At 38.0% G+C, this 24,200-nt stretch overlaps 4 protein-coding genes across 6 annotated transcripts; 1 reads left to right on the top strand and 3 right to left on the bottom strand.

Annotated features, from left to right (window-relative positions):
* Positions 1 to 1,293: 1,293 nt before the first annotated feature.
* On the bottom strand, positions 1,294 to 3,062 carry LOC108100845 (putative gustatory receptor 28a). The gene is made up of 3 exons (XM_017204925.1): positions 2,433 to 3,062; positions 1,472 to 2,074; positions 1,294 to 1,413 (listed from the first exon to the last, which is right to left on the bottom strand). The coding sequence occupies exons 1-3, from the start codon at positions 3,060 to 3,062 to the stop codon at positions 1,294 to 1,296; spliced, it is 1,353 nt and encodes a 450-aa protein (XP_017060414.1).
* A 902-nt stretch (positions 3,063 to 3,964) lies between these two features.
* LOC108100844 (putative gustatory receptor 28b) lies at positions 3,965 to 12,304 on the bottom strand. Of its 3 annotated transcripts, none has more exons than XM_043209367.1 (3): positions 11,636 to 12,304; positions 4,199 to 4,759; positions 3,965 to 4,142 (listed from the first exon to the last, which is right to left on the bottom strand). In XM_043209367.1, the coding sequence occupies exons 1-3, from the start codon at positions 12,302 to 12,304 to the stop codon at positions 4,014 to 4,016; spliced, it is 1,359 nt and encodes a 452-aa protein (XP_043065302.1). In that variant the 3' UTR covers positions 3,965 to 4,013. The 3 variants fall into 3 exon arrangements, with proteins under 3 accessions (XP_043065302.1, XP_017060411.1, XP_017060412.1); XM_017204922.2 differs by lacking the exon at positions 11,636 to 12,304 and adding an exon at positions 7,547 to 8,272; XM_017204923.2 differs by lacking the exon at positions 11,636 to 12,304 and adding an exon at positions 4,825 to 5,478.
* LOC108100784 (putative gustatory receptor 28b) lies at positions 9,095 to 10,537 on the bottom strand. Its single transcript, XM_043209359.1, has 2 exons — positions 9,896 to 10,537; positions 9,095 to 9,121 (listed from the first exon to the last, which is right to left on the bottom strand). Exons 1-2 carry the CDS (start codon positions 10,535 to 10,537, stop codon positions 9,095 to 9,097), a joined length of 669 nt encoding a protein of 222 aa, XP_043065294.1.
* Positions 12,305 to 17,470: 5,166 nt separating the features above from the next.
* Positions 17,471 to 24,194, top strand: LOC108100865. Its single transcript, XM_017204947.2, is given in 3 exon segments — positions 17,471 to 17,560; positions 23,230 to 23,609; positions 23,612 to 24,194. Coding segments are annotated over 2 exon segments (657 nt in total). The 5' UTR covers positions 17,471 to 17,560; positions 23,230 to 23,239; the 3' UTR covers positions 23,899 to 24,194.
* Positions 24,195 to 24,200: the final 6 nt, after the last annotated feature.

Below are 24,200 nucleotides of genomic sequence, written 5' to 3'. Positions count from 1 at the left end.
AAAGTGCATTCAAGAAAACAAAGAATCGGAAATAACAGTGTCACAAAATTTACAAACAAAAAATTAAAATCATAAAATTTTTTTCTTCAGAATTATTTCAATATTTTCTTATAAAAATATACATTAATGTCTAAGAATTATTTTCTGTACGTTATCTTTCTTATAATTCAAGATTGTTTTTTATTTTGTGTAGGTAGATTTTTTTGCAATAACACAATAAAAGTTACAAACAGCAAAATCCAACACAAGTAATTAAACTAGGTCAAACTTCAGAAAATCACAATCTGCAAAGAGTTATCGCTATGCACTTGGATTTTCCTAATACTGAGAGGATTTTCGCATATTAAACGGGTGGCGTATGGAAAAGTAAACAAATCGTAAAGCAAGAACCGAAATTGATAACAAATTGTCGAAGCCTTATCAATGCGGCTAATCGTGATGATTAGCACCGGGTGAACAGCGAACATGCACAACTAACCCCATACACTTGTAAGCTGCGTAAATCGTCGGGCTATCAGCGCAAAGTTTCAACTGGATTTCAGTTCTCATATCATTGGGGCAGAACTCCCCATTAAATGGCTAAAAAAAAGCCCACACGCGTCGGCTGAGGCAATAAAACAATCAGATTTCGTTGGCTGAATACGTATTTGGGCTGACTCCCTTATTGGATTAGTCTTTTGCCTCCTTTCACATGACGTGCGAATAGGGATTAGCGTTTAGTTTGGGCCACAGGTCACTCACCGCTGCAGATTATGTTGCAATGCTGAAAAGTGGAGCAAGTGGAAGTGGGGCACTACTACAAGTGTTTGTTCTTCGAATTAGGTCTGGGTCACCGATTCTTATTTGAATTTCCCCAAAGCGGAAAGCAAGAGGAAATTGAAATTTAAACATCTTCTGTCAGCCAGCAATTAAGTGAGTTTCGTAGCGATCAGCTATTTGTCGCGTGTTTTATTACGTTACGTAAAGAAACGGCAGCATAACATTTAAACATTTTAAGATTAAACGCGTAAGACATATCGTAATTAAAAGAAGCATTAGAATTAACAATTTGTATCTTTTAAAATAAATCTTTTAAAATCATAAATATTACATTTATATTAAATAAATCATCATACATAGATATATAGAAAAATAAATAATAAATAAATATAACATTTTACCAAATAAAAAATGTAGACTTGGTTATTCACCTGTTTAATATGTAGATACAGTGACAAAAATTAAAAAGTTAAGATTTGAAATGATTTTCACACAATGAATGGCAAATAAAGTGAGACATATTAAAATATATTGTTAATCGCCAAGATGAATTGAATTAGGATGGCTTGTTGAATTGGAAAGGGTTTCATCCATGTGATGCGTAAAGCGAAACTGGATAAGAATAATGAGGTAGCAAGTAGCAGCGCCAGTAATCTATAATTCAAAAACAGTTATTAATTAAATTTAACAATATATTAAAGTATTAACCCACAGTAAATATTAGCGTGCGGTCCAAACGAAAAAGTCCTGCGGCTGTAAAGAGAACTTTTCTATGCGATAACTGCAAGGACAGTCTGAAAAGTCGATCCCTGAGCTCCGGATCATCGGTGATATTCAGGATCTTGTGCACTATAGCGGCTGTATAGCTGCTGTGCAAAATGGTGCGACTGCTGGCCTCCACAATCAACACGATAATCACTATATACCAGATAAGTTGCATTAGGAAAAAGGCAAAAAACTCATCGGCCTCAAAAACATCCAATCGCTTAGGATTCAAAATGGCCTCCAAAATGTAGAAGTCGTCGAAAAGTATGAATAGAAAGGATATGGCAATGATTCCAAGTAGCGGATATGTGAAGTACTCCTCGATTGTCTGGCAAATGTCGCAGAGTAGATTGTGGATGTTGGACACCTGTTTGATTGCATACTCCGGATTGAGGCGTATTATCGAGGTGACACTGTACCGCTTCATCGGTGTGCTTATCAAATTTCTCAGGCGATGGGAATAGCGTCCGTGATTAACCACCGAGTGCATGGGGGAAAGTTCCAAGGCGGTATATTGTTCGATGTGGGCATCTAGGATGTCCTGGAGGATCTAAACAAAGTTGATAAAATAATTTAAAAAAAAAAAGTTATTCAGGAATAGAATGAATGAAAATGAATTACATTTATTTAGAAACTTTTTTTTTAGGAATAAACACTCGTCTGTGAAGCAATAAATAAATAGTAATTTTAATCTTTAATTTTTTTTCCAAAAATTTTAGAACTGTAAATTGTATAAACATGATACATATTATGAAGTAGCTCATTTTCATTATGTTTTATCTATAGGAGCTGTATTTGCTATGGATTCTCAACTTCAAATGCGCTTTCCTTTAATCACATGCTTCTACTTTTATAGAAAACCACAACTGCATCTACGTTTTGTGCATTCAAAGTCCCAAGGCACTCACTTCGTTCAACATACTAAACCGACTCCTGGCCAAGTCCGTGGTGCAAAGAAACTTGAAGACCATCAGCGAGATATTGATGTGCGGCAGGGCGAAGGTTGTGAAAGTCACAAACGAGGGCGATATGGTGGCGCTGACCAATAAGCTATAGCTCACACACAAGTAGATGACATTGAACAACAGCATTCCCAAGGATATGAGAATGCTGGATATAAGTATCCTGCGGTAGTCCAACTTCATGCCCAGTCTCACAAATATCTCGTCCACCACAATGTTGTTCTGGATAATGCTGACCAGTCTTTGTCTTTTGAACATGGCAAAGCCAAAAATTGTGGACATGGCCAAAATGCCAGTCAAGCGTAGAGTTCCATCGCCCAATCTGGTGATATTCGTTTGGAAGAAGTAGCCAATTATGGATTCTCCCTCCTTCACGGAGATTCCGAAGCAAAGGACAAACAACAAGAAGTGCACTATTCCGGCGATGAAAGAATACGTGGATGTTTGCACCTCCTTCCGGGGATTCAGATTCAATCGAAATGGAGCCAGGCCCAGAAGGGATATAAACGTTAGTGGCCGAAGAGCCTGGAACACATTGTCCGCCTGGGAGAAGCGGTCCCACAACTTAAAGGCCATTGAGAAACCCTTTCGATTATAAAGGTATATAAAAAATGCCGCCTTGGGTATTACGTCCGCTCGATTCGCGTATTTTCCGCCGACTGACAAACGGAAGTCTTCGTCGACTGATGATGATGATTGCCTTTGTGTCAACTGGAGACACCACTGATGTATCATATATCAAAATCGTTAAAGGGCTGTCACACACCTTCGCACACGTAATAAGCTAACATCAATAGTGGCAAATATTTAATTAACCTAAAGCGAGGGGCAGGGATCAGGGTGGTCAAGGTCATTTGCAATAAGGTTCAACGAGTTCATCGGAATTCGTGACATCGCCATTTTTTTGTTAACTCGACAGCCTATGCACCAGCTATTCATTACAATTGGCAAACAATTTACGACAGCTATTTTCCAACCACGCAAAAGCCATTTAACAGACCAAATTTCTTGCTAATTAATTACTTTCCAAATAGCCCAAAAAGATTCTGTTATACTTTTAGGCCACAGAAATAAAATATATTTGTATTTTTATATAATTTATGTTACATTAAAAATATATTTACGTAAAAGCTTCTAGGTCTCTTTAGTTAAAACATAAAAACATGTTTTGAATTTAAATTTAGTTTTAAGGACAATAAGTTCCAAGTTGATAATAAATAAAAACGCATTTAATTAGGTTTTATAATTTTCTCATTTTATAAAATTGTGTAATGATAATACCTATGTATACTTTTACTCAGGTTAAAATAGTCCCACTTATAATATGTGTCATAAAAAAGGCAGTTTTTTTAAATGATTATAAATTTATTTTAAATCGTTTGTTCACATTGACATAAAGTACTTTTTAAAAGCAACAACAATAACATTTACAAAAAATACACATTCTGCGGGACGTATTTTATATCCTTTCACCGGCTCCATGGACTCCATTGCGCATTTCATAAGTTAGTAACACAAACAGCACATCTAAACCGTGCTATTCGTTAAATTATTATACATCTCACAACAGGAACTGCCATTTCCATAGCCATTGTTAGGGGAATTGGATGTGAACTGCAGCAAGATGATGAGATAAGTGGTCAAGGCCCCGCTGATCTGTTCAAGTGATATAATAATTAGCTAAAAGAACTATAAAATATGTAACAACTCACCGTAAAATACAAGGTGCGGTCGATGTTAAAGAGTCCAGCGGCGGTAAAGTTTATTTTGAGGTGCATCAATTGCATGGAAAACTGTTGAAGTTTTTCCTTGACCTCAGCACTTTTGGTTTTGTTGAGTAGAGAGTGCACTATCCCTCCGGTTTTCTCGCTTTTTTTGATTGCTCGATTACTTCCCTCGACAATGGAAATTATGGCAATCAGATACAGGATCATTTGACAAGAGAAAAACGTCACGAACTCCACCGTTTTGAATTTACTCTCACGCTTCGATTTTCCCAGTAGAGTTTCCAGAACATAATAGGCATCGAAAACGATAATCAGAAAAGCTATAGAGATAATGGTCAGCAGTTGGTAGGTGAAGTATTTGTTAGCTGTGGCAGCTGCCTCGCAAATCAGGAAATGTATCTCCATGGATTCATGTATGATTTCAGCCGGATCCTTGGTTACTATAGTGTACATGGAAAATGAATCCAAACACTGGAGAGATCGTTGCTTTTGGGTCACGGCCTTCAATGCTCGGGTGTCCCATTGGTGGGCTAGATTCTTCAGGACCTTTAAGAAGAATAAAAAATGTAAATATTAGTGAGAAATCTAAGCCTTTTTATGTCCTTCTTAACCTCATTTAGAGCACTTAAGTATATGCGCAGCTTGATCATTAAAGTTCCTGCCAGAAAGCTAACAGCACAAACTATAAAATGTGGTGAAAAATAACTGATCATCGCAGAAATGGAAAATGTGGCCGAATCTTTTAAGCTGATTATCAGGAAACTGCAGGATATATAGGCCACCATACTGCCGACCAATGTCATGACCAATCGATTCATTTTCCGGGAAGCTGGAATCTGATGCATTGCCACGCCCACTTTGGGAAATTCCTCCGTCTCAAGTCGATGAAAAGTGGTGAGTATTTCCAGTAGTTCTCCCCTTTTCATTAGTGACACAAGCAGGATAAAGAAGATTCCGAGCATTCCGTTGACTTTCTGCATTCCAGATATTGTATTGGATATATCCGTGAGGAAAAAGTTGGACATAAGCGAGTTGCGCTCGATGAGACTATATACAAAGTTTCCGATATACACTATCATTCGCAATATGATGTTGATGAATCCAATATACGAAGATCTTAGCTTTCCCCTGCCTTCCAAGGAAGTGGTCACGTAATAAGGAACAATTCCGAGCCAGAGGGCCATGAATATTGTGAGCCGATAGCAGGTGTAGACGTCGTGAGGACGATTTCCCGACTTTCCAACCAATCGCCTAAAGAGCCACATGGCGTATGAGTGTTTTGTGGAGCCAATGAGGCCATGGAATCCGAAAAGTGGGATAACAATCTTAAAACGCTAATGAATTGAAAAGCCATTAAGGAGAAGGATAAAGCCAATAATCCATATGAGCGATATACTTTTAATTATCCGAAGAGCTAAAACCACTAACAACTGACCATGAAATGTGGCGAAATAAAATCTATTTTTTTAAACGGCTTAGTTTAATTATAATTTAGTCTTCAATATTAATCTCGCGTAAACAAAACAAAAGGCCCAAATATAATTAAGCCTAAAACAAAAACTCTTATCAAGAGTATAGTTTTAATTATTATATACCTATGTTGTGTTTTGAAAGAATATTTTAGGTTATTCTGTACAGTTTAATTCACAATAATTCAAATATAAAATAATTTAATAATGTGACCCACCTGATTTAGAACATCAAAATGTTGCCACAGGCGATGTAAAGTAGCCCCAAACAGCATCACAATACTGAGCAAGAATATTTGAGGAACATAGAAGGCCACAGCTGCTGTGTAAATGGGCCGTACATTATTCCCCAGGAGCATCCAAACTGAACTGATTAAGTAACTCAATTGCATGCCATTCATAAGGAAAATTTGCATGTGCCTCAATCGCATAATAGCAGAGTAATTAAAACATACTCCCAAGTTAAGGAATCGATAATCTATTGAGGATATACGATCCCAAATACGAATCAGCAATCTAACTCGAATGCTGCTGCAGAGGAACAGAATTGACATTCCGGTCATTCCGATGAACTTTTGCAGAGAGTCTCCAACTTGGGATATCTGCGATTTGAAGAAGTAGCCCACAATACTTTGCTGCTCGATTAGAGCTGCCAAAAAGCAGTAGCTAAAGAAACTTAATTGCAAAAAGGCATTCAGGTAACCCAATTTACTAAGTTGGAACTGCCTTTCACCTGCATGTCCCTTTAAACGAAAAGGAGTCAAGCCGAGGAGGTAGGTGTAAAAAAGTAAACTTTGCTCTGCTCCAAAGGCATCCTGCGGTTTAAATAATCCACGAAGAAAACTAGTCATATTTAATTCGATTTAAATGTTTTCTGCGTCAACTTAACCTCGAAAAAAACTAGTTTGTTGCCGAAAAAGAAACTAAAACTTCAAAAGCCCTTGCAAGTTGCTTTTATACCATTCATGGATAACTTTTTTCAGTGATTAGTTTTTAAAGTATTTATGATCCACACCTTGAACGTCATGGCGTTTAAGTATTGTCTACTTTTCGCCGTTGACAGGTCAGGTAATGGAAACCCGTCCATCACACACCGACAAAGTTTCCATTTAATGGCACTTTCCGCGGACTTCCAGCGTTTATAAAATTATAGAGAGGGAGTTCCTCTCTTTTAGTAGACGGGTTCACGGTCAGTATTCGTGTGGGATAATTCATTAATTGAATTAATTTACTGGAATTGAAAACACTTTAAAGACGCAGTTGGGAGTCCTTCGAGGCGTTTTAATTATGGCACGAGGCAGTAAACAGTACAATTTATGGTATCCAAGATTATCATTCCAGTTGTTTAACAATTAAAATTAGCCTTACGATATAATCAGGTTTTACTGTTCTTGATACTACAAATTGTAAGAGTCCCTGTTTTCTTGTTTTAAAAAAAAAGAGAAAAAATAAAATAATTTACTTACTCTTTCAAATGAATATGTTTACGTTAATAAAAAATACAATTACAGATTGTAGTTATTACTTTAACTATCAATTTAAGTGGGGAAGTCTAATTGGTTCGCAGTAAAATTTGTTTCTTTATACCAAACATATTATTTTAGTAAACATTATTTTGAATTTTTACAATTTTAATTACTTAAAGAAATTGTCTCCCTTATATTTGGATCTAATAACAAAATTATTAAACAAAAAAAATTTAGAGATTGGTGCAACACAATAATTTGGATCTAAAATTTACTCTTTTTATTTTTGCCTATTGGTTATTGAGCTGGTTTGCAAATCGACAAAAATTACTAACAGATTCCTGGTTTTCCTAGTATTTTCTTTTCAAATGTGAACACCTCCCTTTAATTTTCCTTACCTTGTTGACCATCACGAGCCGCATCTCCACCAGATAAGTGAAGCAGGAGAAGAGGGCGATGGCGATGGCGATGACCGTGTGCTGGATGAGGAAGGTGAAGTGGAGGGCCAAGGTGGGAGCCACTTGCGAGGAGTACAGAACCGAAAAGGTGCCGCAGGTGAAGAGGACGTTGACCAGGAACATGGAGGCCAGGACCATGTAGCTAAACCGCAGCACCTTGCTGTACATGATCTTCACTCCCACAGTCTTCAGCTGCAGATCCATGGTGTGGAACTTCTGAAGACACCGCTCCAAGCGATGATTCGGTACAAAGGCCGTGAGATATATGACAGTAACTCCAATCAATCCACTCACAATCTGCATCATGTCCCCGAAATAGGTGATGCGCGATCGGAAGAAGTAGCTGGCCACCGATTCGCAATTGTTATATATCGTTAGGCTATAGGCAAACACAAACAACACAATATGCATGGTGCCGTTGATGTAGCCAAAAACTGTTTTCTTAATGGTCCTGTTGCCGGTTTTCCTATCGCAACTGATGTAAAAAGAGGTCAGTCCGTGGACGTAGGTGACATGGAAAACTGGACGGAGGCACTCGTAGAGTTGCTTGGCGGTAAAGAATCGCCGAAACCTACGACGAAGGGGATGACACCACCCGGAACCCACTTCAATCTCCGGCGTATCCGCGGATGGATCCACCGGGTCCGTGGCCTTCTCAATGTCCATGTCCGCTCAGCTTGAGCTCCGAAAGGCGACTGACGGCAGGACCGCAAATGATTTGCATTTTACCAGTACTCGTCAGCTGGGTAGCTGAGTGGGTGTGTTGTCGCAAAAGTAAATAATTTTCCCATTTTTATATGTACTACCGGTCTAGACAAGCTGCTGTCCGCTTATGTTCCGACCATTAACCTATTAGCCTAAGTTGCTGCATTTTAATTAATGGCTCTGCTCGCTGGGGAATTATTTCCCCAGGGCAATCCAACGATTTCCCGACATTACGGGGACATTTTTCGTGTCCTTTTTAGATCAATGAGTGGCCAGAGACTTTTTATTCGGCCCCTTCGTAAGCCAAATTAATTTTATGGTTTCAATGAAACGCAGAAATGAGTTTATGTCAATTGTTCGCAGGAATATAATAGCTTTGTATTTGTGTCCTTTGGCAGATGAGATTTGGTTAGTAAAGTAGGAATTATAGCCATCATAAATGGCATTGCAAATTACTCGTGCTTTTTATTGGCAACGGGTGCTAAATGAGTTCTTCCTCTAATTTAAATGTGGCGTAAATGGGAAGATGTGTTTGGGAATTTATGCTAAGCAAAGTTCTGGGAAAGCTTTCAAATTTGAATAACGTTGTGTAGAAAATACCAAAGAAAAAAGAGAAAACGAAGTGACCTCCTTGTTTTGCTACAATTCCAGCTGAGCGTATTTTTAGCTCAACATTACAATTTTTAATTTCACTACAACAATATAACTTTTTTTTTTTTTTTTTTTTTTTTTTAGTAAAAAAGTAAAAAGTGTAAATTTATTAATTAACGGGTATACTGCTACCTATGTGGCAGCTTGAGCAGGTTGTAACTATAGGGGATAACAAAGGGTTGGTATACAGATTATACATTAAATCTATTCGTGTGTAGTTTAATTATATCAGTCTTCAAGTGTGTTAATTGTGTCTTAATGGAAGGTCATGTGGGTGGAACCTTTTAAGTCTTCTTCTTCTTGGTCTCCTAATTAGCCTCTTCGCCAGGGAGTTAGGATGAGAGCCAAGGCGTCTGAAGTAGCTTTCAGCATGTGTTCGACAAACATCGTTAATCTTTGGGATTTTGAGATCTCTTTCTATATCTCTGGTTCTCATGAACATTACAAACATGTCCTGGCTACTTGCGTCAAATAACAATATAACTAACCTTATTAAAATATGAAGCTTTACAGGGAGCCTCAAAGTATGCAATTCATTTTATCTTATTTATTCTTCAACTGAGTTAGGTAGCAGAAATTATTCGCGGACTGAAATTCAATTCCTGTTGCTAGCAGACCACACTTGTTGGTCAAATAGTCTAGGCTACGTTATTTGCTCTCCCCCTTCTAAAAGCAAACTTAATTAATAAATATGTCGAAGGCAATCATGGCCGATAATCTAAAGTCTTTGGCACTCCCGTGTGTAACCATGGCTTTACATAAATTAATTTTCACACATGATTTGTGCTTGAGTAATAAACACGATAATAGAGGCGAATCCCCCAATGGAAAAACCGTCACGCATCCCAGACACGCTGTCTCCAACTGACTGTGCTGCAGGTAAATATTTACCTGTACTCGTTTGGCGTACTGATAACCATAACCCCCACTCACCTGATTGATGATACTAAGGCGCCGCTCGAAACTGAAGGCAATCACGCAGAACAAACAAATCGCAATGGAAACGACCGAATGTTGCAGGAAAAACGTCATGCAGACGCAGAACGATGGAGTGACATCCAGTGAGACGAGCAGCCGGAAAACTCCCACGAAATAAACTCCCAGGATCAAAAGCTTGAAGATCAAAACCAGCAGGGAGTATCGAAAAATCCTCGAGTACTTTACGCGTATTCCAATATTCGAGAAGTTCGTATCCAGGCTGTGAAGGATGGTTAAAGTTCCCAACAGCTTGCAGCGTTTCAGGATTGCCGAGGTATAGATAACAGCTCCTGCAATCAATCCATTGAAGATCTGCAGGCGATCTCCAATAGTTGAGATCTCAGTGCGGAAAAAGTAACCCACAATGGATTCTCCCTGCCGCAAGGAGGATATATAGCAGAAACCACACAAACAGATGTAAATAAAGATGTTGAAAATGCCGAAGAAAGACATCTTCAAGTAGGATTCTCCCATTTTCCGCCTGACCACGTGGAAAGGCGTCAGTCCGTAGAGAAACGTTAGGAAAAACAAAGGGCGCAGTGCCTCGTAGACCTGCGAGGATATAAAGTATTTGCGCACCCGACGCAGCGCGGACATAATGACCAAATCGAACTTATGTACCGGAAACGGAAATGAATACAAAAGCCAAGCGATTCGCACAACCGTTCCTGTGCAAGTGACAACGCGAACTGGTTGGCCAAAAGGCAAAACAACGACTGCCAAGCGACGGATGCAAACGAAGTGAGCTGAAGGATAATAAAGGGCCGAAGGAGGAGTCGAGTGGCAGGGAGAAAAGAGGATATAAAACACAAATGCCGGCTGGCGAAAGCTCATAATCACGTTGTCTGGGATTCGCAACAACAAGTGGCAGGCTGTGGCAACAAGTGTTATCGCTTTCTCACTCTATCAAGCTCTCAGTGATGACAGCATGTTGTTTTTGCCACAAAAAAGGAATTTTGTAGATGAGAAAATAATAAAGATGTATGCTTTGAATTGAATGTAATTGTAAATAATGTTGGAACTGCTGAAAGGATTTTTATTGTATTTTATGTATTTAATATTTATTAATACTTGTTGAGAGGCCTTTTTTCAAGACAAAAAAAGCATGCTTAAAATCAATCCAAACCAACATCACAGTGTCCTTGGGAGCGAAGATGCCTTGAATTTAATTCAGTTGTTAGACCATAAAGATAAATGCCAGTGTGTGTGTATGTGGTTGTGTGTGGATATCCGTGTGTGTTTGCTTCGTGACGGGCAATTCATTATCTTCATTATCAAGAGACACTTGAGTAAACGCATATCTGGTCACACTCGAATAATGGGAGGATATGGAAATGTAGGTGAAGGATATCGAGGGGGATTGTTGCTGGCCATTACTTTTGCCATAAGCTGATCGGATTTCTTCGCTCAGTTTGCTCCTGGCGTTCAGGGAACGAGGGATTACTCTGATTGACAGGTGGGATATGATGATTGGGAGGGGATTTTCTAGTTTAAATGGTATAATGTAATTAAATAAACGAGTAAACTACTCGTATCTCTGGGATGAGTTTAGGTTACTTAGGAATGCATAAAGTAAATGGCTTAAATTAACGTTTATGTTTAAAATTCATATACAAAGTAAATATTTTGGTGTTAAGACTTTTCCAAGGGAGGTTTTATATTATATTTTTTGACTATTATATTTTTTTGACTTACCCTATGTAGACAGACGAAACGTCGTTGAACCGTTCTTGTCATTAGGCAATACATTGTGATTGTGATGGAAATGGCCATGAGTTCGTAGACCAGAATAAAAGTTAGCTGCCATGAGGCGTGCACATCCATATTCGAAAGGCAAAAAAGGCAGGTGGTCAATAGTATGGTATCTACAGTGATAACCAGTGATAAAACAAGGACAACCAGGCCGACAACAGTGTTAAAATTGACGGGACATCGAAGACGTTCCAGTCGTTTATCTGCTTCCACCATATTTTTCACAGATTTTAGAAAGTTTTTGCGCAGCAAGAGCGGTAGGATAAATGTGAATATAGCCATTATAATGCCTCCTACATCGTGAAGACTGGTGCTGATTTGGGAAACATGATTCCTCATGAAATATCCGATCAAACTCTCGTTGCTCAGGTGTACATAGCTGTAGCAATATGCGAGCAGCAGCCATCGTGAAATGGCATTTACAAATCCATACCAAGATTGCCTCAAGTGACTTTCACCCTGTGAATTTATTCTCACCAAATACGGGGTAATCCCAAGAGCAAAAGCTATGGATATTATCAAGGAAATGGACCCGTAGGCATCCCTTGCACTCAGCCAATAACGCAATTTGCCGCGAAACCCGCGAAAATTGTCCACTCCGTAACGAATCATTGCTGGAGTACGAATAAACTCGGTTTCCTCGCGTAATTTGGATTGAAGCACTTTGGCGAAGTGCAGGCTTATCGGCGATTAAACTGAAGAGATATGGTAATGGCCCTTATTTGTTCGGCAGTCATGGCAACAGGCTTAATTTGAGTGTCATCAGAAATTGATAACTAACAAGGGCTGGTGAAATTGTATTCCACGCATCCTAATCTGCATTCGATCTGGTAATTACCGAGTAAGTGGATGGATATTGATGCAGGCCATAAATACCAAGGGTTGATGGGAAAACACTTAAGCTGACTTTTCAAAATATTGCTAAAGGATAAGCCTACTAGTTCTTGTGCTACCAAAAACCAATTACATTTTTAATAAAATAAATTAAATCCATAACAAATTGGAATAATTAAAATAAGTTATGTAAAAGTTGTTTCGATTATTCCTTATTATACTCGCCCTTTAATTTATTTATTGAGTTTAAGGTAACAGCAACTCGATATATTTAAATCTTACAAAAACCCAGCTTAAAGTTAATATTTGTTGCAGAAAGCAGTTGCAAGACAAGATAAAAGCCAACGCAACCACAGCTGAAAAAAAACCAAAGCAAATGCAAACAAGACGGGCTAACTAGTGCCGCCATCATCTTCATCTGCTGCCGGCAAACTGAACAATGCAAACGAGATTGCATAATGGATCCCCCCGGCTTAATGAGCTCCCTGTTTTCGGCTTTCAACTGCAACTTCGTGCCCCAGTGCAACAAATCATGTGGCTGGCTCAGAATTTTTGTCGCACAATTTGGCTAACAACACATCAACAAACACGTCACTCGAAACAATAACAGAGCGCCTGCTGTGGCTAAGTCTCCCCAAAAATTCTGTCTTCGAGTTTGCATTTGGATGACAATGGCGCCAACGTTAAATAAAATGCATCCACAGACAGCAGCCAAGTTTTTTGTTTATTTTTCACACGTGCAACGCAATGCAACGCTTACTTTTATACGAAAGTGAAAATTTGCAAGTAAATTTAATGCTGAGAAAAGGAAAGAAAAGATTCGGGTGAATTATAAGCTAAACTTTCAGCCACGGGTTTCAATAATGTCATTTTAGCTTAAAGGTATGCAAAAAGTTATGAAATTTGTTGTAAACCTTTACTAAATATGCAGATATATTTTAAAGTTGATTTTGAAATTACCCAAACTGAATAAACAAAATACAGTGCTTTGGTATTTGGGTAAGTCTACTTAAAAATACAATGTAAGCAAAACTTACTTAGAAGTTAGCTCTTAAACTTAACATGTTTAAATGTTTACGATTTTAAGAACTGCTGAACACATATGTGTCCCTCGCAAAATTCCGATGTATTTCGACAAAAGAAGTTTTTCAAACAATTAAAGTTCACCGCTATGTCAAATGATTATTCATTGTAACATAATAGAAAAATAATTATTTTTTTTTTCAATAAATTTTAAAGATAGAGGTATAACAGTATATATTTCAATATTAAAAAGCAGCAATATTTAATCGACAAATATGTTTTTCACATCCGCTTTACATTTAACCATCAAGTATGTCTTCCACACCCGCTTAAAAGCTTAAAGCAAAATCCAATTATTTATTCAATTTAATAAAAACAATGACCATATTGGCTTGCCAAAGTAAATATTGTGCGAATTAAAGTATAACAATCACGGCAAAGTAAACCTTTCCTTGAACAAAACTGGATAAACCAAACAATTATTTGAACAATTTTGGATCCCAAGCGATTTGATGCGAATTCATTTCAGGGCCAAAAGCGATGAAGGCTTTCCTACATTGACAGAAAAGTGACCAAAAATATACTTGTGACCACAGATAGATGGAATAAATAATAGTTAATGGCGGAAAATGCTTTGGATAATCGTCGGTTGACCAAATTCACGAATCGCGCGGAAACCTCTGACATTTCGGCCACCAAAGAGTGTCGAAATAGATGTTGGTTTTTGGCGATGGAGTTTTGAGATGAGTTACAGAACCCAAGGTGGCGACGCCACGTGATGCGGTAAACACTCAAAGTCAGTCACTGGGTTATGGTAAAACCTCAGATATACATACACGATATATATACACGATTTATAAACACAGAGGCGGTAAGCCATCTACGTCTATATTCGCCAAGGGAAGAGAAGAGGTTAATTAGCATCAGCGCCTCAGCCCAAAAGTTAATTATGTTATGTTATTGTAATTTATCATTGTTTACGCTTTGTGGACGCACTTCTTTTTACACAGAAGCCAATTTTTTTCCAACCTCTGCACCTGTCCGTGAATGAAATATGTTTAATCATTCTCGAAAATATCTCAGTTTTATGATTGCCTTGATCATTGTTCAAAATAAGGTCGGCATTAATAAGAGTATTATCCTTTATTTAGAATTGATGTGAAAATTGATAGCTTATTAATATTTTAATGTATTTCTATTTAGTCTTATGTTTATGTGAATTTCATTTGTTTCTTACAGTACTCAAATGTAATTATCGACAGAAAAAATATTTTTAATGCAAGCTATTTCCGTCTTTAATTTGTATTATAGTAGTTTATACATTTTTTTGTAAAGTAACCATTTACTTAGGCTTTACTTCACTCAATCAAAACAAACGCATTTTGTAAGTTCAAAACATCTGAGAAACCGCGTAATCAGCCCAATAAAGAGTTTTTATGTCAATCTAATGATGACTTTCCTTTGGCAATCGCCACGCAATGCGAATGTTGCGTAACCAAAAAAAATAACAGTCAAAAATGGCTGCTCAAACAATGAGCCCAATTGTAATTAAAAAGTTGTCTGAGGGCGGTGGGGATCGGAGATGTCAAATGATAGATTAAGCGACCCAATTATGAGTGTGTGACTGCGAGGCTGCGTGGGACTTTGCCAATTTCATGAGATAAATGTGTCGAAGGAAAGTGGAATTGCAGGCGGTGGAAAATAACAAACCCACACAAAAAGTGAGCATTTCATCGAGGGCCATAAGGTATCAGCAGATCGTGTGTTGACTATATCCATGACGCCTAAGGTCTCTCGTACTTAACTTCATGGTAAGCGGAGTTTTAACTTTTATTGTTGCTCCGCCAGCGAGACCCATTTTTAATTGTTGCTCGCCTCTGGGTAACCCATTTTGAATGGAGTGCAGATCTAATTGCAGCACCAGCCATGGATATGCTGTTTTAATTGTGTATTTTCGGTTGTTTTTTGTTCGGCGGCCTTTTGCAAGTCAGCGTTCTTCAAGTTCAAGTTCGGGGCTCCATCATTATGGCGATCGGAGTTTGGCGCTGTTCACACTTAATGATTTCACACATCTGCTGCTTCGACTGATTTTGAGATCGGATGTTCGGGTGCATAAATCACTTAAACAAATGCGTTCAAAGTCAGTACAAACAACAAGAAATACTCTTAGCGGCTTTTATTAAAACAAGTAGTGCTGTATTTGTTTGAAAGCTTTGATGCTGGGAAAAATATACCTTGATTAAAAAAATTAATCAATTCGACAATATGAAAAGGGAGGAATTTAATGAATAATATTTTGGAGAAATTTATATTCCCAATATGTTTTATGTTTTATGTTTATGTTTTTCAAATGAAATGATAAGAACAATATAACATTTGAAAATTGTGTAATCACAATAAAAACTCCATTGAATATTGCATATTTACTCAGAATCTATTTAGTTTTTTTTTTATAACCTACAATTTTAAAACAACCGATAAAAATACAGGTAGCCATTGATATATTATAGCTTTTAATGTTCTAAAATAAACAAACCGTTTTATGACTTCACTTGGCCAGATGATGTGTTAAAGTTGACATTTGGTTGCTCTTTGAGCCAATGTTTAAATTGGCATTTCTCTTCAAAAACTTTCCTTTTTTCATTGACAAAAGTCTGCATTTTTAAGCTCTATAAAATTAATGAAATTCAATTAATCTTCTGGTTTATCAACCTTTTCTTAGAGTATACAAAGAAGATGCACTGGGGTCTCGGCAAATATGAAGCGATTCCGAATCGATTTGAAGTTGGTGGCTGCCACTTGGCCGCACTTCGCAACTGTTGAAAATGCAATTAAATTTAATTTACTGAACGACCTCACGTCGGGTAGATATTTTCATGTTTTATGTACGAGAATGCTCGAAATGCAATTTGAAGATGAGCTCGAGGTGCGTGAGAGGACACTTGGAACAGATCAGAAGCCGATTCGCCTTGTAGGGGTGAACTTGAGCAGTTTCAGCATTGGATTGTTGCACAGCAAGATAGCAACCAATATTATTAAGCAATATTGGGCCGAGCACAATGAAAATTAATGAATTTTTCTCTGTTTTGTGCTCTCATTAGGTAAATCGAGAAATCGCATCAATCAATTTGGATACGAGCCTACAAGAGCAGCTCAAATTCATTTTTAACAATTTAAACATTTTTTTTCAGCCTGTGTTTATTTTCTCGTGTTTTGTGTTTATCTTTATGCTGCCCTTTTTGCCCGCTTCTTCAACACCTTTTGGCTAATGATGAGCAAATTGTGCCGGAAGCAATTTAACTCTATTGATTTTATTGACACCGTTTTGCTTTGTATTGGAGATTCCCAAAAACTATTCAATTATTACATAAATGTAAAAAAAAAAAAAAAAAAATAATTAATATTACCTCAGGGCTTTTCGGCTTAGCTTAGGACAATTAAAATAAAATCGAACATAAATGCATAATCATTTCTTTAAACAAAGCTTGTAACGGTTATCAATGAGTTTTGCCTTTTTCACACTTATTTATTAGTTTGTGCAAAAAAGGCAAAACAAAAGACTCAAGCTGCGAACTTGCCGCACCAACATGTTCGAAGCTGCAAGATGCACTCGAAACTCCAAGTTATAAAGTCGAAACCAGTAGCACACTGACACATTTATGGCAACCGTAGCTGCAACTAACTCAATTAGCCATCGAATGCATTCCAAACTCATCTCCAGCTAAAAAGCCTCCTGCTGTTTAAGCCATTTTTTTTTGCTCCCCACTCGTCGTACTCGTTTAAGCCAAGCCTCCAGCCCGGTTTGAGCCACGTTCGAACATCGAACCGCTGACCGTTTTTGCTCGTTTTGGTTTGTTTGGCTTTTTGGGGCCAAGCTATAAACCGTGGCAAGATCGTCATTGCGTTCAGTTGGTAAAAGTGAAGCGTTGCGTGCGGTTGTCCCAACAACAAAAAACATCTTAAACTTGGATTTCTGTGCTTTCCGTTTGTGTCGTTCGTTTCAACCAAAAGGTGATTATCACTTATAATATCCTTTAAGGACAAGTGACTACACAAGAGTGCTACATGCCTTGGAGATTTGTGATTTTTAACTTAAGATTTTCCATCGAATTACTTAGTTTGTTCTTAGGAATAAATTAGAGGGTTAAGTTTGTGTGTAAAAATGCAGTGAAGCTAAATTATAAACAGAATTTTTTTGTATCAGTTTTTATGTATAGAAAAGATTTTAGTCTAAAGTTCAGTCAATTGATAAACTAAATCTATTTCTCTTTTTAAAATATTTGTGTTACATTGACAGGCTTGCTTTAATAAATTAATTGTTAAGGGATGTTTTCGAAAGTTTACTCGAATATATAATATAGAACTAAAATGCAGTTACTTCTTAAAGTTGATATAATTTAATCAAAGGATTTTGTAATGATTTTACACATTTAAACGTATAATTAGACAACTGCACTTTACAGTTAAAAACCAACACTTTAGAGTTCTAAAAATATATTTCAAAAGAATTTATTCAATATTGGTTTTCCAACTTATTTACCTTAGCGTTTAAAAGCCATACATTCTTTGTTGTAAAGCATCTAGCTGTCTAACGATGATAAATCACATTTTCTTAAAGTTCTGTTCCGACCTACCGCAATTAATTCTGTCACAACGCATTCTGTCAGTTTGAAGAACATGGCAAATAGTGTGAAAAACGGTGTTAGTTAACCCAACAATGAGTGAGTTGTTTTTTCATTATTTATGGCCTCATTTCGGCCTGTTTTTCGGGCTGACAACCGCCCACCAGCACTCTTCACTGAAGCAGAAGATTGCGCAATATGTTGCCAGTGCAAATGAGTGGAAAATCTAATTTTCCAGCAGCATGCAAATATTCGGACAGTAATTGCCAAAATGTCAGGCTGCGCCAGCTGAAAGCCACTGCTGTTGCTCCTGCAGAAAATTTGGGATCGTAAAGTCTTAAACCGCAACGCCAATAATATTTTACGACTGGCAATAAAAGAAACTTGATAAGAGGGGCTTTGTCATTTTTACAGCTGCAACTGGAGATGACCTCACTTGAATGGCTATTTAAAGTCAGCTTTGACAGGTCAATGGTTAAACAATTTCAATGCCGTTTCCCATCGCAATTGCGGAGGAGGACTTGCAGCTCACCTCTTTTGGTCTGCAATCTGTGAAAATTCCACAGTAGAAATCACCAGTCACGATTTCGTCTCGAATTGACAACCAAAACAATTTATCTCCGCGGAATGCGGGAAAGTCTTTGCAAAAAAAAAATCTCTCTGGGCTTCTCCTGTCACTCTTTCGGATGGATTCTGCTAAAAGGAAAGTTTTTTTTCTTGCAAATGGGGAGTTTTACTTACAACAATTTGTTTTGCTTTTTAAGATAACATATTTCTTTATCAATCAGAATTATTGATTCCTTAACTGATAGTTAATGTTGGTATCATAAGTTTAGATAAAAGTTCTTATTACTTAAATTCTAACTTTACCCCAGTGACGTATTAGGCTTCACCAATATCTTAAAATGTCTGTGGGATTTTTTCTCACCTCATTTTTAAGTTTTCCCTCCCCTTCACTGGTTTGTTGATTCATGGCCGAAATTTGAGCAACTCATTAGCGCCTGCTTCGAAGATGAAAGTGAAGATGGAGCCTAGGCAATTGAGAAGAATCCACTTGAAGCTCTCAAAAAACGCCACCAATTCCCAGCTGCTAAGTCAAACCGACTGACGCGCTGTCAATATTTATTGATATGGTCTGCACATATAAATACAATTTTATGTGATGACCAAAAACCGAAAGAAGAAACATGACCATTTTCACTATCATTTCGCTTCATTGTTATTGTTTTCAGCGCTGCACTTTGTCTGCTTGTCTGTGGAATTTCAGTGTTTTGCTCATCCGAGAAAACCAGTAAGGTGCAGGTGCTGGTGACCACCAGTAAAAGTAAGGCTCCTTCTGCCAGTCGGTTCGTCTGCTGGTCTGAAACTCGCTGGTCGCTGCAGTTGACAGACTTTCTTCTACACAGTCTGTCCAGTTTTTCTGCATATTGTTTACTGTTCGCCAGTGGCCTCTTCTTCTTTTTTTGGGCCAAGACCAGAGACCAGCTCTGGCCAAGACCAGACCGATACCGAGACCAATACCGAGACCGATACCGAGAGACCAGGCAATTAAACCGGCGCATCCGCCAGCAACTTTCATAACTACAGCCGCATCCTGCTCCCTTTTTCTGCGGTAACTCCGCAATGGGGTCGAAGTGGTTGACCGAAGGCACTGGTGGTGGCGCAACAACAACGCAAGCCGACACAAAACATTCTAATTAGCTCTAAAAAGAGACCTCGACGGCATCAAAAGCTAGCCATCTAGATACACAAAGGTGGGATGTTGTTGCAACAAGTCATCAAGTGGGTATTGCTGGTGCAGCTGGCAAATCCGTCTTCTTTATAATTACTGTCATGAGGTGGTGCTTAAAAAGCAGAAACTCGTCTTGGTCTTCGGCTCTGTTCTAGAAACAAGCTGCAAGTGCACGTTTCTCGATGTTTTCTCTGGAGAAACGTCTGCTTATCGATTGATTTCTAATTAACAGGAAATTGCAGCGGTATATGAAGGTAGTTATCGAATGATTTCTGCTTATCAATCGATTTATAATTAGCAGGAAATGACAACAGCAGATGCAGGTAGTTAAAATTAAGTTAAAGGGGTTACAAAATAATAAATTAGGCTTTGGATGACCTATAAAAAAAACAAAGGCAAATTATCACTGCCCTTAAAAATATCAATTTAAACTCCATTTTTTCAATTTAAACTTGAGATAAAAGAATTAAGGTTTAAAAGTTTTAATGAGTCATTTTATTTAATTTATTTTGTGTTCATTTATTTAACTGAAGTCCAATAGATCCAATTAAACATTTTCTCACGTAACGTACAAAAATATTATTTACTATTTAAGCCATAAAATTCCTCAATATCTTCTGATTTAGACACCTGTTCCGCTCTTAGCAGCTAATGACAATTTTTTGTACAAATTTACTCTACCACAAAAAATGCTCAAAGAGCGTGATACATAAATAAAATTTGTTTGCCATCTAAGAAGAAAAACCCAGTAAAAACCAGTTGCACCGATCCAAGCGGAGTCGGCTGTAAAATGTAATATATAAGCCGGAGATTAATTGCCATGTTTGGGGGGTGGTGGATACAGCAGGTGGGAGGAGGGTATAGGAAAAAAATCAACAAAAATGTTTGGCAGATGCAGCCACGAAGCCAGCACAAGTGGCTTGGAATTAATTATCTAACAATTCGGATTCGGAATGTTGCACAGATGTGTGCACGATAGTGTACTTAGAAAAACATCTTCCAAAGATTTCGACTTCTTTTTTGCTGTAGTTATTTTGTAATATTTATTTGGCTATTGAGCACGTTTTGAAGGTTGCTTTTTGCACGCCGCACAGGTGAATTATATAAAAAAAAAATAACCATCTGAAGAGCCTCAAGTCATCATTAGTCATTTAACTGCCGAAAAGGCAAAAATTAAATGCCTTTCTCCCACAATTTATATTACAAGTGCCTCCATTGAAATGTTCAATATAGCAAGTATTGCATAAGAAAAGAAAACAAAACACAAAACCCAAAAGTCAGACACCAAAAAAATCAAAAGCCAAAAAATGAGACGAAATGGGAGCTACTTGGAAGCAAGTGCCCGAAAAAAAAGAGGCGAAGACAATTGGTTCGGAAATATTTCACCAGCTGCCAATGCCCTTACCCACGGCAATTAGTCGAACAAGAAACCTGTCGTATATCATACGTATTGGTAGTGCCTCAAATAGGAAGACCAAATGAGGCAACGGAAATTCAAATTACAAAATTCACAAGCCGTAAAAAGGGAAAAAATCACATGCAATTGCGCGTGGCCAAAACAAAAGACCAAACCGAAAAGCGTTATCAGGCGGAAGAGTTTCGAATATTGGCCAGAGACCGAGAGACCCAGCAATATGTGTAATGCATGACCATCGCCGGGGACTGAAGCCTCAAACTCGGGCAACTTTCTCCATTAACGGCGAGTATTTATTAGTTTGGTATGCACAAGAGCAGCTCTGGGCTTCATTTGAGCTAGAAACCATGGGTACTGGAAATGCCTCTGACTAATGAACACATATTTTCAAGACTCTTGGGAGTGGAAGTGTCTTGACGTTGGGTAGGTCAGGTTTTGTGGGTTAGGTCAGTTTTGATTTGGTAATTTTTATAGGCCAATGTGAGACGCATTTAATAAAAGTGCTTTTTAAATTTGGGTATTACTTTGCATTCTTTATAACAATTCCTTAAGATTTATTCTTCACAGAAAATTTTATTCGCCTTAAAGTTTCCTAACCTTAAGATTAATTTAATTAAAATTTAATTAACATTTTTGGTAGCCAATTTTCTCGTCAACTGTCTGAACTTTTCAAATCAACAGTAATTTAGTTTAGCTAATTTGCAGTTTATTTTGGTTAGTTAAGGAAAATTACCTTTTTTGTTTAGCGGATAGACAAAATCCAGCACGCGTTTCAGCCATTTCCAATGAATTGAAACCTTCGCTTAGATCAGCCAATTTAAATCCGGATCCATTTGCAGTCAGATAATTTATATAAGATGTAATTTTGATTAGCTGCCAAGTGGCTCATAAAGAGAACCAGTCAAACATCAATGAGACCATAAAAAATTAGCATACAATATTTTTAGTTTTTATGCACAGGTATAAAACAATAAGCTTATTTGCATAGGTACATGTAAAGTGATCGCTTCACTGAGAGAAACCACTGTTGCTGGGCGAAATAAGAGTCAGTTGTTCTCACGTTACGAAATAGAATCCAGGTTGAAGGCCTCTCTCCCAAATGAAAACTACTTAATTAGACGAAATGGAATTAGATTGTGCAAAATGTCAATTGTAAGCGACAAATTCCATACACAAAACACAGTCAAAATTGATCAAAATCGATGCAAAGCATTTCCAATCAGTGATTTTGCATAAAACCCAGCGACTCATCCAAGCGGAAATGCTTTGGGTGGGGCAAAACAAATCCAAGCCTAGTCAGAATCGCATTTTGAGTCAGTTTTAGGCCGAACTTTGCGGGTTAGGCCACTCTGGATTCGTCGGAAATCCGATCAGTTCTGCTGGTGTATTTGGTAGTTGAGTACTCATAAAATAAGTAAGTAACATTGAATCCTCTTTTAAAGCTTAAAAATCGAATTGAAATCGGATTTAATAACTTCTTAAATGGGTAGCAAAAAAACTCTTAAAAACATTTTTTGCTTTAGTTAGAATTAACAATATTGGGGCCATTAATCATTAAAATTTATTTGTAAAATTTTGATAAATATATTTTAAATTAATATTGTGAGTTAATTATTTAATTCAGTTTACAGAAGTTATGAAGAGGAAAAAGTTTTTTTAATGAAATTTCTATAAAAACTACATTTTTACTCCAGGTATTAGATATAAGAATATTTAGCACTGACTTCTACAGAACATTTTTAGCACAGACTTCTACAGAATATTTCTGTTCAATATATTTTTTATATTTTAGATGTATTTTAAGTTTTTTTATTATATATCGTAAAATTTTAAAATTTTCAGCAACTGAAATAAAATCTTTACCTTGTTGTGACTTACCCAATTAATATTAATTTATTTTTTTCTGTTTCAGCTATCCAAATATGTCTGTGCTGCGAGCACTGCTGCTGCTGGCTTTCAGTGCCACCGTGGCGCTTGCCCAGCGTCGCCTGGCTCTTCCCGATCCGCGGAGCTGCGCCAACCGGGTGCGCCATGCCAGCTACAGGGACGCCCGAGGCGTTTCCCACTCGTACTTCTTCAGCTGGGAGCACGCGCCCACCCGCAGCTTGGAGGTGGACTGGCTGGACGCGAGGAACATCTGCCGCCGGCACTGCATGGATGCCGTCTCCCTAGAGACTCCGCAGGAGAATGACTTCGTGAAGCAGCGGATCGCCAGGGGCAATGTGCGGTACATCTGGACGTCGGGAAGGAAGTGCAACTTCGCCGGCTGTGACAGGCCCGACCTGCAGCCCCCAACGAGAACGGATGGTTCTGGTCGGGATCGGGGGCCAAGATTGGACCCACCTCGCAGCGGAACACCGGCGATTGGTCGGCCACTGGTGGATACCAACAGCCGCAGCCGGACAACAGGGAGGCTGCCCAGGGCAACGACGAGAGCTGCCTGTCCATCCTGAACAACTTCTATAACGATGGCATCAAGTGGCACGACGTCGCCTGCCATCACATCAAGCCATTCGTGTGCGAGGATTCCGATGAGCTGCTGAACTTCGTCCGCTCCCGGAATCCCAATGTCCGCTTGTAATCGTAAATTAGCCTAAGCTCGAAAGGGAGACGATGATTAAAATTTACATATTTATGTAGCCTTAAACGGAACATTGATTGGTTGATTGATTGATTGATTGTTTGATTCACCGACTGTTCAATCCAACATTGATGGCTTCCAAAGCGCCTAACATTCGTTTGTTCGGTTTAGTTCGCAGCTAAAGTTCTAAAAACAAAATTTGAATAACATTTCTGTGTCGATCCGCGCATGATAAACAAAATTGTTAAATAATTTTAAAAATTGTTAATAAATACAAATTGAACCCAACAGTGAAAGACTTG

Source organism: Drosophila ficusphila, unplaced genomic scaffold (assembly GCF_018152265.1).
Source record: "Drosophila ficusphila isolate 14025-0441.05 unplaced genomic scaffold, ASM1815226v1 contig_855, whole genome shotgun sequence".
NCBI lineage: Eukaryota > Metazoa > Arthropoda > Insecta > Diptera > Drosophilidae > Drosophila > Drosophila ficusphila.
This window is presented reverse-complemented; position numbering and strand designations above follow the sequence as displayed.

Excerpts from the sequence above, each read along its gene's own strand:
- LOC108100845 (XM_017204925.1), bottom strand. The coding sequence starts at position 3,062 with ATGGCCTTTAAGTTGTGGGACCGCTTCTCCCAGGCGGACAATGTGTTC. Across the intron at positions 2,075-2,432 it reads GGTTTAGTATGTTGAACGAA|ATCCTCCAGGACATCCTAGA; the intron begins GTGAGTGCCTTG and ends AACTTTGTTTAG. Across the intron at positions 1,414-1,471 it reads ACCGCACGCTAATATTTACT|ATTACTGGCGCTGCTACTTG; the intron begins GTGGGTTAATAC and ends TTTGAATTATAG.
- LOC108100784 (XM_043209359.1), bottom strand. The coding sequence starts at position 10,537 with ATGTCCGCGCTGCGTCGGGTGCGCAAATACTTTATATCCTCGCAGGTC. Across the intron at positions 9,122-9,895 it reads GCCTTAGTATCATCAATCAG|TTACAACCTGCTCAAGCTGC; the intron begins GTGAGTGGGGGT and ends TATCCCCTATAG.
- LOC108100844 (XM_017204922.2), bottom strand. The coding sequence starts at position 8,272 with ATGGACATTGAGAAGGCCACGGACCCGGTGGATCCATCCGCGGATACG. Across the intron at positions 4,760-7,546 it reads GGCTCGTGATGGTCAACAAG|GTCCTGAAGAATCTAGCCCA; the intron begins GTAAGGAAAATT and ends TTCTTCTTAAAG. Across the intron at positions 4,143-4,198 it reads ACCGCACCTTGTATTTTACG|ATCAGCGGGGCCTTGACCAC; the intron begins GTGAGTTGTTAC and ends TCACTTGAACAG.